The following is a 13,800-nucleotide window of genomic DNA, read 5'->3' as shown; positions in this document are numbered from 1 at the left end:
ATTTATTGTTAGCCTTATTTTAATTTTTAAAGGTGCAAATATAATGTTCGTATTGTTTCCATATGTTAGTTTTGGTACTCACGGAGCAGGAGGATCAACTTTTGTCGATGTTTGTTAGCAGAGATTGAGTGGAACATTCTATATGCATTTCAATGTTGCAGAAGTATGAGACCTATCTAGTTTTTTTTTTTTTTGCTGAAAAGAGACCTATCTAGTTTACAGGCTGGATTATATGCAGAGTATTTTGGACGAGCATCCTCTGTTGGAGCTTCCAGTACAAATGATAAACTGTATATTGCATTACTAGGTGAAGATGTATTACCACTGATGGCTAATCCTTATTTGTTTGATTATATATATTGTGCTGGTTTTAATATTTGTTTGTACAAGATTTAGTGTTTTTCATTGTAAATAAAAATAGTGTTCTCAAAATAGAGGTTTAAAACCTTCTGTTATATTGATTTTACAAAATTTGCTTAAGAAGCTTGTTTGGAAGCATGAATGATGGAATTCTTTCCCCGTGTAAGAATTTTGTCAAAATGAAGCCAATTTTAAATTTTTTTTGGGGTCTGGAATTGGATTGTTCGGATTGGGGGCGGTTCAAGTTGGATTTAGGACGAGATTCAGATCGAGTCTTGGTCATTTTTCAAATGCTGCCTTGCTGTATGGAATGAGAATATAACTTTTTCGTCTCTTTCCTTTAAAAATTTCAATCAAACAAGAGGCATCTCATTATTTTTTCATTGATCATATTTTTCCTCCTTTTTTTCCCGCGAATCAAACGAGTGCTCAGAAATTATGAGAACCATCAAAGGAAAATCTCTAGAAAAATTTGGACCATCTTTTTTTTGTTTTTGTTTTTGCTAGACAAATAGGGGAAGGGGGGAAGAAGGGACAAGCCCACCCCCGCGTAGCAGTCCCCACTGAGCTTCCATTCCGCCAGGAGAATGTTCGATGCAAGTAGAAATGACCGTGTGTTGGGCACCCCGACCGGTTTTACTCATACCCTCTCCATCCGTGGGTTCGGCTCGGTTACTCCTCTGGGCTCCGGCACGAATACCAGGTGTGAGTGCGTCATACCTGGCACCACCGAGGCTACCAGCAGAGTGATACGTCTTTTCATACCCTCTGTCCGAGCAGGAAGCATCCGGTCTTCACAATTTAATCGACGTCTGTGCGTTTCGAACTCGGAACCACTTGGTTGGAAGTAAAGCCATGTTCCCATTAGGCTACCACCTCAGTGGTAAATCTGGACCACTTTCAATCATCTTTTTCTTCCTCCTTAATCTCAAATATTGATGTCAAGGAGCACAGCACGCTTTGGATCTCTGGATTTTGGCTTCAAGACCCTTTGCTCGCTCTTATTTTAGAATTTTTATACTTGAGAGCTTACTCTTCGAGTGGAAATATCTGCGAGCATAAATCATTGCTCTATGTTGAGAATCCTTTGATTATAAAAGAAACCGTTGCCTAAATTTTCGGAGGAAGAACAACTTATCTATGTTGACAATCCTTTGGAATATCTTCCAAAGACCCGGAATAACCTCGAAATAGTTTTGCACGAATGTAATTTTGCTTTTCCTGAATAAAATTTTTATATCAACTTGTGCTTCAAAGAATTACTTGTTTTCAACTAGTCCATAAAAAAGCTGGCTTTTCACTTGTTTATCCATTTCTGTCATGCATGCATATCTAGCTCGCTAGAAACGATTTTGCTTTGCATGGATGCCCATCGAGTTTTGACATTGATAATCCTGGCCAACTTCGTCCACAACAACCCTCTTCATGGGATCGGCAAAGAAGAGTTCACCTTGCATTCCGCAACATTCTCGCTCCATTATGGACATTGTAGCAGGACTATGCTATGTAACCCCATCATCCATGATACTTCTTCGCCGCCCACTCAGAGTGCACCACATATTGGAACCCTTGGTAGTTCTCAGCAGTTCTCAGTTCCATTATTATGACTGAAAAACTTGACCACATTTCCATCTATTTCGAGAAATTTATGAAACCAGTTTCACTTTCCAATTCTTTTAGACCTTTCAAAGTTCAGGGCTATATTTGGTTTAAATCCATCCACCATCATATACTCTTTAGGCTATACCTTTGGAGTTTCTCCATCGGCGAAGGTGCACCTACCTGCTGTATGATTTCTGCTTTCCTTCTATAATTTTCTCATGAAATACGAGTCCAAAAATGCCAAACTTTTATTGCAGTTATAAGTAGAAGAAAATTCAAATATCACCTGCTTGTATATCAAATAAAGGCATGCCTACCAATGGACATAGCAAACATGCCAGTTAATATGTCAAGCGTGCCGTTGCCGTGTTCGACACACAAGTGACTTATTTGAATCTGAGCTGAAATTCATCTTGCATTTATCTGACATTCAGATGATGTTGACAGAGCCGGGGCAGAGATGCTGGGTAGCAAGAATGAAGTTTCACCTTCTTCAATGTCCTCCATAGCAACATCTGAAAATGGAGGATCAGTCAAGACAACCTCCTCTTCATTCCTGCTGCTCCTGAGCAACTCCAGCACCTTTGCCATTGTTGGCCTGGAGTGTGGATTGGCTTGAACACAAAACAGTCCAATCCACACAATGTGCAGAATATCAGCCTTCACACTCTCCTTGTAAATGCATTCCTCTATGAGTTTTTCTGCTGTACCAGTCTTATAATGGTCCCAAATCTGCAAACAGAAATAAAATAAGATGCCTAAAAAACAGAGTAATTGAACAAATAACTAATTCATACTTCATGCTGTAAGATGCATTAGGATAAAGTTCTTTGCACTTTAAGACCTGGACTTTTCCCCATTTCAAAGACTCAGGCATTGATAGCTTCCAATAGATACTCTTTACAACACCCTGAACTGCATAAACAGTTAGTCCTTGCCCGCCTGAAGGTGCCACCTCCAAACAGATAATTGTGGGACCATCCTAAAGAGAATTAATTTTTTTCCTTGAAAGCTGAACTATTTGCTTCATCGTTACTATCCTCATAATGGATAGTGCTAAATATTAGAATCAAGAAAACAAAAGGGAAGGGGGTAACCTTTTTACTTTTTTAGAAAAAGAAAAATATTCTCTTTTGACAGCTGAGTCAAGAGCCTAATTCCAAAACAAGCAATATAAAATACTTCTATCTAAAAATGAAGTTATGAGATTCAACTCAAAGGTAAATAATGCAACAAATGATCCTTCACAAGTCTTCGACATTAGAAGTGTAGGTATGATTACCAAAATGATCAAAGGTGAGATTTGACATCCTAAATTTCAAATGTTCCAGGCAAAAGTCAACGATGTATATATTCACCATGTGCTCAATGATTTAAGTTATCTCCTTTTACAAGAGTTATCATTCTGTGCAGGAACTATTTCTTCTCTTAAAGCCAGAGCATTCACTTTCTTCAATGCTGTCTGAAAAAGGAATCGATTTCTTGCTTGACATAATATGTAACTACTCCAGTACTAATGTTTCAGATACTATAATGACACCCACTAAAAAACTCAACTGACCAAATGGTTATGTTTGGATGCCTATCTTCTCTGACCAAGCTTTCCAAATAACTTACACGCAGGTTTACTACCTGCACAACTGGTTTGTGACAAATCTTGCAAATTTCCTAGCTCATTAAGGAGGAAACCTTTGAAAACAACAGAAAAATATGATGTATTGCAGTGACAGATTTGAACATCTTTGAAATTTATTGCTTGTACACACTCCCTATCTCAAATATCCAATCAATGTGTTGTTCTAACTGATGTTCCCGAACATCTTGCCATAGGTCACATTAGGAAGTTTGATCAGATTTGCAACATACATGGCATATGTGAATTTTGTGATATGGAAAAGCAGATCCCACAAAATTTTGGAGTATTCATCTCAATCTTTATCAATAAAGAAAAAAATGCTCCCGCCTTTACTGCCAAATATAAAATTACCATCATTTCCTGAAACATATCCTAGTTGAAAGTTGTAAAAGTCAAACTTATAGAATGAAACTTATAGTTGTAAAAGTCAAAAGCTTCCACTATTTAGGGCAATATCAATTTGGTTCAAAGGGTCTGCAAAGGAGATGTTAATATGAAAGATATTTTGGATGTTGTAAGAAAAGTCTATGGGAGCTCACTTTGGCAATTTTCAGACCTTAAAAAGGAATCAGTGAATGCACATAATTCATGAAATTTTGTTAATATATAGATGATGATTAGGGAAGAAAATAGATCAGATGAATAGATGCTAAATGGATATACAAATTGTATCTATATTTGTTCTAGATTAATGCAGACATTAATCTAATATGAATCATATCCATATATGCATAAAATGTTCCTCACAACCAGCACAGACTCGTGCTTATGGTACTGGATATCCCATCATAAGTTCACAATCAACTCTTTCTGTCACTTCCTAAAGATAGTTGGAGTTAAGATGTAGTCACCCTCCACCTCCGGAAGTTGTCAAATTCTAGTTTCCATCTTTTCCTGGATGAAATAGCTCTCCAAATTATTCTCATCAGATTAATCAAGAATTTTCCCATATATTCATTAATTATACTGTATGTTCACAAATTATCCAAGAAACAGTTTCACATTATAAATTCATGACGTTCCTTGTTGTTGGTGGTAGCAGTGTTTTTCATATTTACGTCAGTCTTGCCTCTCTCATACTAGAAAATGAATAAATTTATAAATAATCAAGAAAATGCATTCTTTATTTTTGATCAATTTCCAAAATATTTGTTATCTGGATTCTTTCTAAAGTTCTAGCAATTTTTTTCAGATTTTTCGAAAATTCCAAAACTTAAGTTGAAGCTTCCACAAAAGCACCTCTTCTACTTTGGCCAAGGGAAGCCTAAGTCAGGTTTCAGGAAGCTGACAGGAAGCAGTTACTATTCTTCAACATATACCAACAAATTGCAACAAACACTTTGACTTTGCTTGCCTAACTGCATGCTGCAAGTCAGCCAGAGCTAGGTAATTTTCATCAAATGTTTGAAAATATCGGTCGGTTACAAGACAGACAAATCAATACGTATCATGCTAACCCCTTGTTGGCATAAGGTGCATCTGTTTGGCCAAATAGCACTTGAACAGCTTTAGTGACCCTAGATCAAGTGGTTCAGAGTGGATTGAGGTCGATTTGTCCCCAAGCGAGCATTCCGGATAATTAGAATAGCGCCTTTGCAATCATTTACACCATTTGAAGGAGGGAATGTTGTGAGGGATAATGGAAGACTGCCTAAGAAGTTTGCTTGCAGGATCAAAGCTTGGTTTTCAATTTTTAGAGCTAGAAATTTGTTTGACTAGATATATCTTTCCGTCCGATCCCTCTTTTTCCTTATTTTCCAATAATCTGAGTGGATTTTTGTCTTTAATTAAAAAATCATGAGAAAATTGGCAAATGATCATTAGATATTGTTCAATCATCAAATTCAAGCATTAGAGCATGACTAAAGTTGAAAGGGTTTGGGTTGAACCCTGAAAATCTAAACCCCAAAAAAGAGTAAATTCGTAAAAATTCAAAAATGGCTATGTCACAAAATATTGGACTAAGTGTGAATATAGCACATATGAAACTTCTAACGTTAACAAATTTTTTTATCTTTCACTGAAATGTTTAATCATCTGTCAATTAAGCATATGTTTTAATTGCATTATTCCAAACATACAGGTATTCATTTAAATTACTCTAGCTATGTGCCTAAGCCCAAAGTCCTACATCTTTTACAACATTTTGGTAAGTTCAGAAAAGTCCATCCAACTCTCACTAATCCATGCAAATACCATCATTTTTTGGCTGTTCATCAAAACAAAAGAACCAACATAACATTCATATAGTAGACATGATAAAAAATATTACCTTCGCTAAGGGTAAATTCCCTCCATGAGTTCCAATTCCACTGCTGCATCGTTTTCCAGTCACAATTTCAAGAATCAGTACACCATAGCTGTAAACATCTGCCTTCTCAGTAAGATGCCCATACACAACATATTCAGGAGCCATATAACCACTGCATCCATATGCATATTCAGCATATCAAAACTTTAAGAACTGATATCAGGATTGGAAGATAGTTTTCACATAACTATTTGAGCTTAAGTGAAATTACATAATCAAATTTTCATCAAATAAAAGGAGATGGTGAGACTGAACTCTGCAGCATTAATGTGAGTTTTGAAAGAGAAAAGGAAAAAAAGGTTGGCTTGATAACTAGATTAATTCCATCCAACATTTAGCCTTCATCTTGTTTGAACTAATATAGGAATAGAGTTCTTACAGAGTTCCAGCTATTCCAGTGCTAAGATGTGTTTTGTCCGCTGCAAATGATCTTGCCAGGCCAAAATCCGTTATCTTGGGCATGAACTTCTCATCCAAGAGAATATTACTCGCCTTAATGTCGCGGTGGATTATTCGAGTTTCTGATTCCTCATGGAGATAAGAAAGCCCTTCTGCAACTCCTTGAATGATATCCAACCTTTGTTGCCAAACTAGATGCTTATCATGGTTTTCATCTGTGACAATATTGCAAGGGAATTAATCTCCTTGTTGATGGTATTCTTCATAAAGGTTCCATTTTCCAGTCAAAAGGCATAGCACACAGATGACAAAAGGGTTAAAAAGGAAAAATACTACTATATTGCTATCAAATCATGCCATTTGGGTCTTGAGAACAGTATCATGCTAGCAAAAGAGAAAACAGAAAAGAACATGATTAAACAAAATATTGACTAATCCCTAGGAGCTAAAGCTTGATATAAAAAATCTAGTTCCTTACAACTTGTAGATCCTACCTTCATTTCATCAAGCCCCATGTTTGCTCATCTGAAAGTTCAAAAAGGCCAGATGTGTAGCTATTATCCATTGAATGCACTAATGGCAGAATCAGTCAGAATAAGCTATTGCTGTAATATGTAGGACAGTAGGTATGCCACATGTAAGTAATATGTCAATCACAACTTTTGATGAACCCTCCATGAGTTGCAAGGTGTATTTGTTACGAAAAGCATCAGAGCAGTTATATATAGTGCTGAATTAAGTGGCAATCAATCTGGATATGGTTTTCTCTTGCTAAGAAACTTCTTTTTTGCTATCTGAATAGTACACCAATCAAAAGTAGCTTGTGAATGTGGTATCTGGAGAAAAGATGGTGAGGCCAATATGACCACAATTGCAGTATGATACTCGGTCATTGTACTGGAGAGAGAATTGATGTCCTGATTTTTTTTCGACTTCCAATAAATGAAGGGATATCATAAGCACAGAAAAGACTAGTCATAGAATGTTGACCCAGAAAATTTTTGATACAACTAACATTATAGAAAAATTTTAAACTGGTGTAGAAGCAGAAAATAACTGTAAGCAAGTCATGGTTGCATGAAGGAATCAACAAATGCACATGATGACTGCATGGTGGAACTGACAAGTTAAATTAACAAAATAGTTCATACACAAAACAACTCCAATGTCTAGCAGTTGCCATATAATATAGATCACTTACAAGTCAGCAATAACATGTCGCGTCAAGAAGCAACACAAGGATTTAAATCAAGTACCACCAATGTAATACGGTGTAAGAATACATCAAGAAAATTATTTTGCTACTTGCTGCACATGGATATACACTTCAACTATAACAAGCAACCTCAAGAGGACAACCCCAAAGCCCAAAAAGTTGTAAATGAACAATTAAGGTTCATCACAGAATGAAAGACCTGCTTTATGAATGGGCCTTAGCCAGGTTTAGGACAGACTCAGGCTTACAGGTTGCGGGTTTGGAATTCTAATACAACACAGATAATGGAAGTGAGGTTTAACCTAAGTAATATTCAAAAAAAATTGGTCAGGGAATGAAAGGGTGTATAGGTCCTGAGGAGTAGATTTCCATTCAGGTTCAAGCCTACTTTTTCATAACAAATGAACTGACAAGCTGAAATGCCTGTAGACATAGGACTTTGTTGTACAATATGTAGCCCAAGGTTTTAGGACCAATTGTTGAAGATGTGTGAAAAGATGAACCGAAGAAGCAGATTTGTGCAGCATAATTAAAGGCTTAACAGATGTTTGGCTAGGGATCAAGTGATGCTTAGGTGCACTTGAAGGGCCGAAAAAATTGTTCTCTTTAAAAAATATGGTAATTAAACTCTGTCCTACTATTCCATTGAAGCAATGAATTGACTAATCTGATGAAAGAAAATGATTGATTATAAATATATGAACTAATGGATGCAATAGCAAATGAGGAAATACCAAATATGAACAGATCCAGGCTCCTGTTGGAGTAATACTCATACACAAGTAAGCTTTCAGGGCCATCTACACTACAACCCAGCAACTTCACCAAATTTTTGTGCCGAACTCGGTTTATCAGCTCTACTTCATTGAAAAACTGATCAACCCACTGTCTTGTGTTCATAAACAATCTCTTGACAGCAACTCCTTTTCCATCGGAAAGAACAGCCTGCAAATTAAGACAGTGCAGTTTTTAACACCATGAGCAACACAAAATCTATCTTCTATGTTATTTTCCAAAATCTATTTTCTATGCCATTTTTCTACCTTATACACAGTCCCATAACTGCCTTGACCAAGTTTGTTTGATAAATTAAAATTATTAGTAGCTTTTCTCAAGTCTTCGTATCTGAAATTCATATTTGATTGAGAAAAAGCTGCAGAGAGTTCTGGCTTATACATATCTGCAATAGTTTGAAAGAAGATTAAAAGACCATCAGCATTGAAAATGTCTTAGGTTTTAGTGAGGTTTTCCTTCATTGCTTAATTTTATTGCTGCTTACCTCTCATAGAGATTACATTTGATTTGCTCCAGTAGCCTCTCTTTCTCCAGGCAACAATCCCGACTATAAAGAGAAAACCACCAAGCAAAACGCCCAGGATGATCCATATAACCTTATTTGTATGATTTCCTAATATTTCAAATAAAAGAACTCACCGGTAAGTGGAACCACAATTAATAAGTGACTATAAGATCTTGAAGATTCAACAGATTATGACAGAAGGAAAGTAGATGACAAATACACGAGCTTACGAAAGGGTATGACATACCAATATTCTTTTACCTGTGAATTAGTCAAACATAACATGAGCAAAATTTGATAGGCGATGACATCTTTATGTTATATCTATTTGTATGCAGGGAAACAAGAAGGGTGGAGGATGGGTGTCAAATCTTGTGCTCAACAAAGCATGGCCACCTCAGAACTAATCTCCTTGACTACAATTTGTTTGCAGCCTTAATAGCACTGTAGCTACCCATGCTTACACCATCAAGGAGCTATAAAGAGGCACAGGGTGCAGGCAGTGTTTGAAAACACTGTCTTGGTTTCAATTTCAGAAGCTGCATTGGTTTTGATTTCAGCAGTTTTGACAACTTACAGCAGTTTTGGTCAAAAATGTTTAAAAGTTTATAAAGAAAAAAGGAAAATCAATATATAGAAGCTAAAAGCCTGTTTGGCATTCGATAGGATTAACTCAAGCAATAGAAAGAAGTGATATTTATTTTCTAATGAAATTTAGACATAACAAATAAAAAATATTACAATTTATAAAAATCAAATAGAATGAAATAGAATTTAGATGAAGAACTCCTGTACTAATATGTTAAAAACAAGCTGTCTCCATTTCGCCAAGCTCTATTTTACAACAGCCTAACACCCCTCACCTCACATCAATAGCTCCTGTCCCATATTGAAGGATTGTAATATGTGACAAAATCAGAAATAACAGTGACCGTGAAAAAGATAGCGCTCAAAACCACCTTCCTAGCTAATTCTGATTCTCTGTCCTTCCTGTACTGGACTTCAGTGCTACCTTGAAGTGGTTTGACACTGCCAATATGTTTCCCCATTATATAGGCCAACTTACTGTCTACTATCATTAGCCTTCCTTTACAAAATCTGCACTTAAAATCCTATCTTCTGATTCCTGACTTCATAATTGTCTCAACAGAAGGCACTAATTTTGGAATTTGAATTCTCCTAATTCTTGGAAATGAAAACACCATGCCCCAATACTCAAATGAAGCCCAAATCAGACGGTATAGGACGTACCGTACCATACCAGTTCGGTACTGGTATCCGGTACGGATGGTGTACCGACATTTGATACGTCAAAAAGATTTCGTACCGTACCATACCGATATAGTGCTAGTGTAGCGCCGGCACGGAATCTAGTACCGAGACGGCAAACTTTGATATTATCTCTTGTCTACATAGAAAGATGCACTAAATTTGCTCAAGCTAAGCCAAAATAAGAGAAAGGGGCTTCAAAGACATCATGATAAATGATCTTTTTGGTCAATGCAACTTTTAGCAAGGTAGTCCAACCTTGCCAGCTTCTTATCAAACATCTCCAGTTCTCCACCATTAGAATCAAGCACCCTTGTCAAGGATGCTGGTGAAGCCAATAAAGGTGTTGCTGTCAGCCTCGGATTTGGAAAGTTATGTCTTCTTCGATGGAAGTTATATTACGACATGATTGAAGGGGTCATACCAATCACCAAGCTCTCATCAAATAAGAGAATGAAAGAGAACAAAAAGTGAAGCCAGCAAAAGTGTGATATTGTTCACAAAGTGGTGGCCGGAAAGTTTTCATAGAACAAATAGGAATTAAAGGGTAATTCAACTTAACAGATAACTGGCATCAAGAGTCTGAAGCATACCTGAAGAATTTGAAGCTGTCTGGTTTAAATTCCAGAAAAGTACGGCAGAATATCTCAGGTAACAACCAGCATACAGTGCGCGACCTTCGGTTGCTGGTGAGCATAAAACGATCGAAGACGCTGCAGCATCCAGACAAGAGCCACAAAGCGTTTCGTCCAAGTTCTCCCAACACTGAGCAAGAGCATAAACTTGTGAATTGGAATCTGAAGCGGATCCAACAGCAAACCCCTGCTTCTTTAGAGCTTCCGAAGTCACGTTACTGACAACCACTTGGACGACTTTGCTAAAACTTCTCGGATTCGAACTATTTTTACTGTAAGAACACACATGTGTGTCGTTGGAATCGACGACCTCATTAAAGAATGAGTAATTCTCGTACCTCCCAAAGCAGCCATCAAGAAAGATCCTGCCGCCGGGCTCCGGATAGCATTTCGGAAGCAGAGATCTAATCTCGGAGAAGCACAACCGACAATCGACTGAACCAAGGTCTCCAAAGCACTGGCCGAGTGCGTAAACAGAATTCGGGCCCGTCCCCGCGACTGTCGTACCAAATCCATTCCGATCAACCAGGCTGCTCAAGTTATCCATCGCAGGAACAAAGTTGTCAGCGAGAGCAGGACCAGAAACAGAAGAAATGTTGGTGCAAAATTGACCCGCAACCGTCGTCCGAGGATCAGCCAGCGAAGCCTTCCAGATAATTATAGGTATCAGCACGGCGATAAGCGTCCCCAGGGAGCATGAAGAATCCATTTCTCTTCGTATATTTCATTCATGAACAGCAGCTCCCAGGAAACCAAAAGTTTTGAGGATCAAGACCTGATCCGATCCTGCTGCTCTGGGGAACAAAAGTGAAACGATCACAGCATCTTTCCCGACACTGATCTAAGCAGGCAGCACAAGAGAGGGGAGTTGATACTTGAATGAAAAATATTCCACGAAACTCACAAGAAAACCCATTGAGAAAAATATATGTGGAGCGCAGAGAGCCCCCGTCAGCTAAACCAACTCTTGGGAATTACGTCAAGCGGAGATATAGATCGAGAACAAGTTATAACGACGCTCTCTTGATGGCAGAGATCTATACGGAGTCCAGAGGTTGAGACAGGAGATGTATCTGCTGCTTTTTCTTCTGATGGGATGACAGAGGAAACTCTGGAGAATTGTGGTGAGAGGAAGGCGCCCGACTCCTTGCAGGGACTCTGCATTTTCCTGGTTCTATTTCCCTCTTTTTCTTCGGTTTCTTCCTCACCGGTCCTCCCGGCGACTTTTCTCCGAGCCACGACATTATGATCGCTCGAAAGCGGCGAGTGGCAGTTGAGCCCTAATATGTTGGACGTGGCCTAGCCGGATCCATCAACTAGCCTACCAAGCCAAATCGACCTATTTGGCTGAGCCTGATGTTGGGGCGAGGGGCGAGGGGCTCAGAATGACCGGTAAGCCAAATCGGTCATCTAGCTTAACCCCCTTCCATATGAAGTTGCTGCCAGCTAGATTTCTTTGAGAATTGTCGGGATGTTACCAGGACTCCACCTCCCTTGTTTTGGTTCCCACTAGCCTTTTCTCCCTTGTTTTGAAGTCAATTAGCGTCGTTGTCTTCTCCGGCCATCCCTTCTCAATGGCCTCTAGCTGACGCTGAAGCTCCAGCTGACAATAAGTAAAATGATGCTCGATTTGACGTTAAGCCCTACCTTGTTTTTCTTTTCTCATGTTTTACTTATATTGCTGGTCGTTTGCCGTCATCTACTGCCATCGACGATCGTCGGCTCCTCGCCACACCATAGATGCTTGCCAGAGCTGACAGTAGCTCCTTTGCTCCCGATAAGGGACTAGTTCATCACCGGCCCTATTTTCCCTCATTTCCCTCTCTTCTTTTTCTCTATTTCTCTCTCTTCATGTGATTTAAGCGGACGTCGATCGTCGTTCCCTGCCTTTCTCTCTCCCTTGTGTATCGGTGGGCCCAGTTAAAGGTTCTTGCCTTTCTCTCTCTTCCTCTTTGGATCCTTTGGGTTGATCTATCTTCACTTGACAATTGCCTATGTGTCGGCACCCACCCGACCCTTACAGTGCACCGATGGACTCCACCATCATCAATTTCTATTAAACTATATGTACCATAATCTGACTTTTGTTTCATAATTTGACCAGTTAGATTACTGTGATGGGAATGAACCATGCCGCCTGGTGTTGCTAACTAGCTAGCTTGACCTTTTGCTGCTCCAGTCCGAGCATGACACCACTCTGCTGCAACATACCAAATTGTGTCTTTTGCCCAATTTTGACCCTTTTTTTTTTATTTTTTTTTGGATTCCTATTATGTATTTGGATTTCAAATTTGTTGAATATGGATACATTGGGCTTTGAATGACTTTGAATATATTTGGTTAGCTTGCTTAGTTCAATTTTTTGAGATTTCATGATGAAAAGAGGTAAAATCTTACATTCCTTACTAGCTTTTGAATTATTGGTCATTTTCAATGCTTACGATCTTAAAAAATTTATAAATAATGTCTGACATTGATGATTATATATTTTTATTAAAATTATGGATCGAGCATATGATATTATGAAAATTATGTTTTGTGAAAACAGAATGGTTCCAAAATTGTTTATGAATTATGAACTTTATAGTGACATTTAGTATTTTTCAACCTATTAGTTTGTGTATATTTTAAGAATATATGACTATTTCAAAGGCTCTTAAATAGATATATACGACTCCTAAAAAAAGATGTAGATCGATACCTAGAGCTAGTTTCTGTATGACCCACCAATGGGTATAAAGTTGACATATCAACTCGCTAGTAGGTATAAGTTGACATATAGCTCTGCCAATAGGTATAAAAGTTGATATATGGCCCTGCTAATGGTATAAAGCTGACATATGATCCTGCCAACGAGTATAATCTAGCATACAAATTACAAACTACGATTTGTGATATTAGTCAATTATGAATTTGTTATAGGTATAAAGTAAAGCATTAATTTCAAGATCATTAATTTATACTATGTTTGGCTGAATGGCAATTGTTTTAGGACTTTAATTGTATTTTAAACTTGGAACCATATTTATAAACTTCACATGATTTATACTTATGTAAAAACATGATTGTTTT

The 13,800-nt window shown here is 37.9% G+C and overlaps 1 protein-coding gene across 1 annotated transcript; it reads right to left on the bottom strand.

Moving 5' to 3' along the window:
* Positions 1-2,186: 2,186 nt before the first annotated feature.
* LOC103708163 (cysteine-rich receptor-like protein kinase 2) lies at positions 2,187-13,024 on the bottom strand. Its single transcript, XM_008792961.6, has 7 exons — positions 10,687-13,024; positions 8,804-8,932; positions 8,568-8,704; positions 8,259-8,469; positions 6,289-6,523; positions 5,871-6,021; positions 2,187-2,694 (listed from the first exon to the last, which is right to left on the bottom strand). The coding sequence occupies exons 1-7, from the start codon at positions 11,435-11,437 to the stop codon at positions 2,371-2,373; spliced, it is 1,938 nt and encodes a 645-aa protein (XP_008791183.3). The 5' UTR covers positions 11,438-13,024; the 3' UTR covers positions 2,187-2,370.
* Positions 13,025-13,800: the final 776 nt, after the last annotated feature.

The sequence above is a fragment of the Phoenix dactylifera genome, chromosome 1 (genome assembly GCF_051530095.1).
Source record: "Phoenix dactylifera cultivar Ajwa chromosome 1, Ajwa_hap1_PhDact_Kaust_v1.1, whole genome shotgun sequence".
In the NCBI taxonomy this organism is placed as follows: Eukaryota; Viridiplantae; Streptophyta; class Magnoliopsida; order Arecales; family Arecaceae; genus Phoenix; species Phoenix dactylifera.
This window is presented reverse-complemented; position numbering and strand designations above follow the sequence as displayed.

Bases quoted from the DNA above. Each gene is read 5' to 3' on its own strand.
- LOC103708163 (XM_008792961.6), bottom strand. From the start codon at position 11,437: ATGGATTCTTCATGCTCCCTGGGGACGCTTATCGCCGTGCTGATACCT. The intron at 8,933-10,686 runs GTATGCTTCAGA...TTGAAATATTAG, and splicing joins GACAGCTTCAAATTCTTCAG to GAAATCATACAAATAAGGTT. The intron at 6,524-8,258 runs GTATTTCCTCAT...ATATTGTCACAG, and splicing joins CCTGGATCTGTTCATATTTG to ATGAAAACCATGATAAGCAT.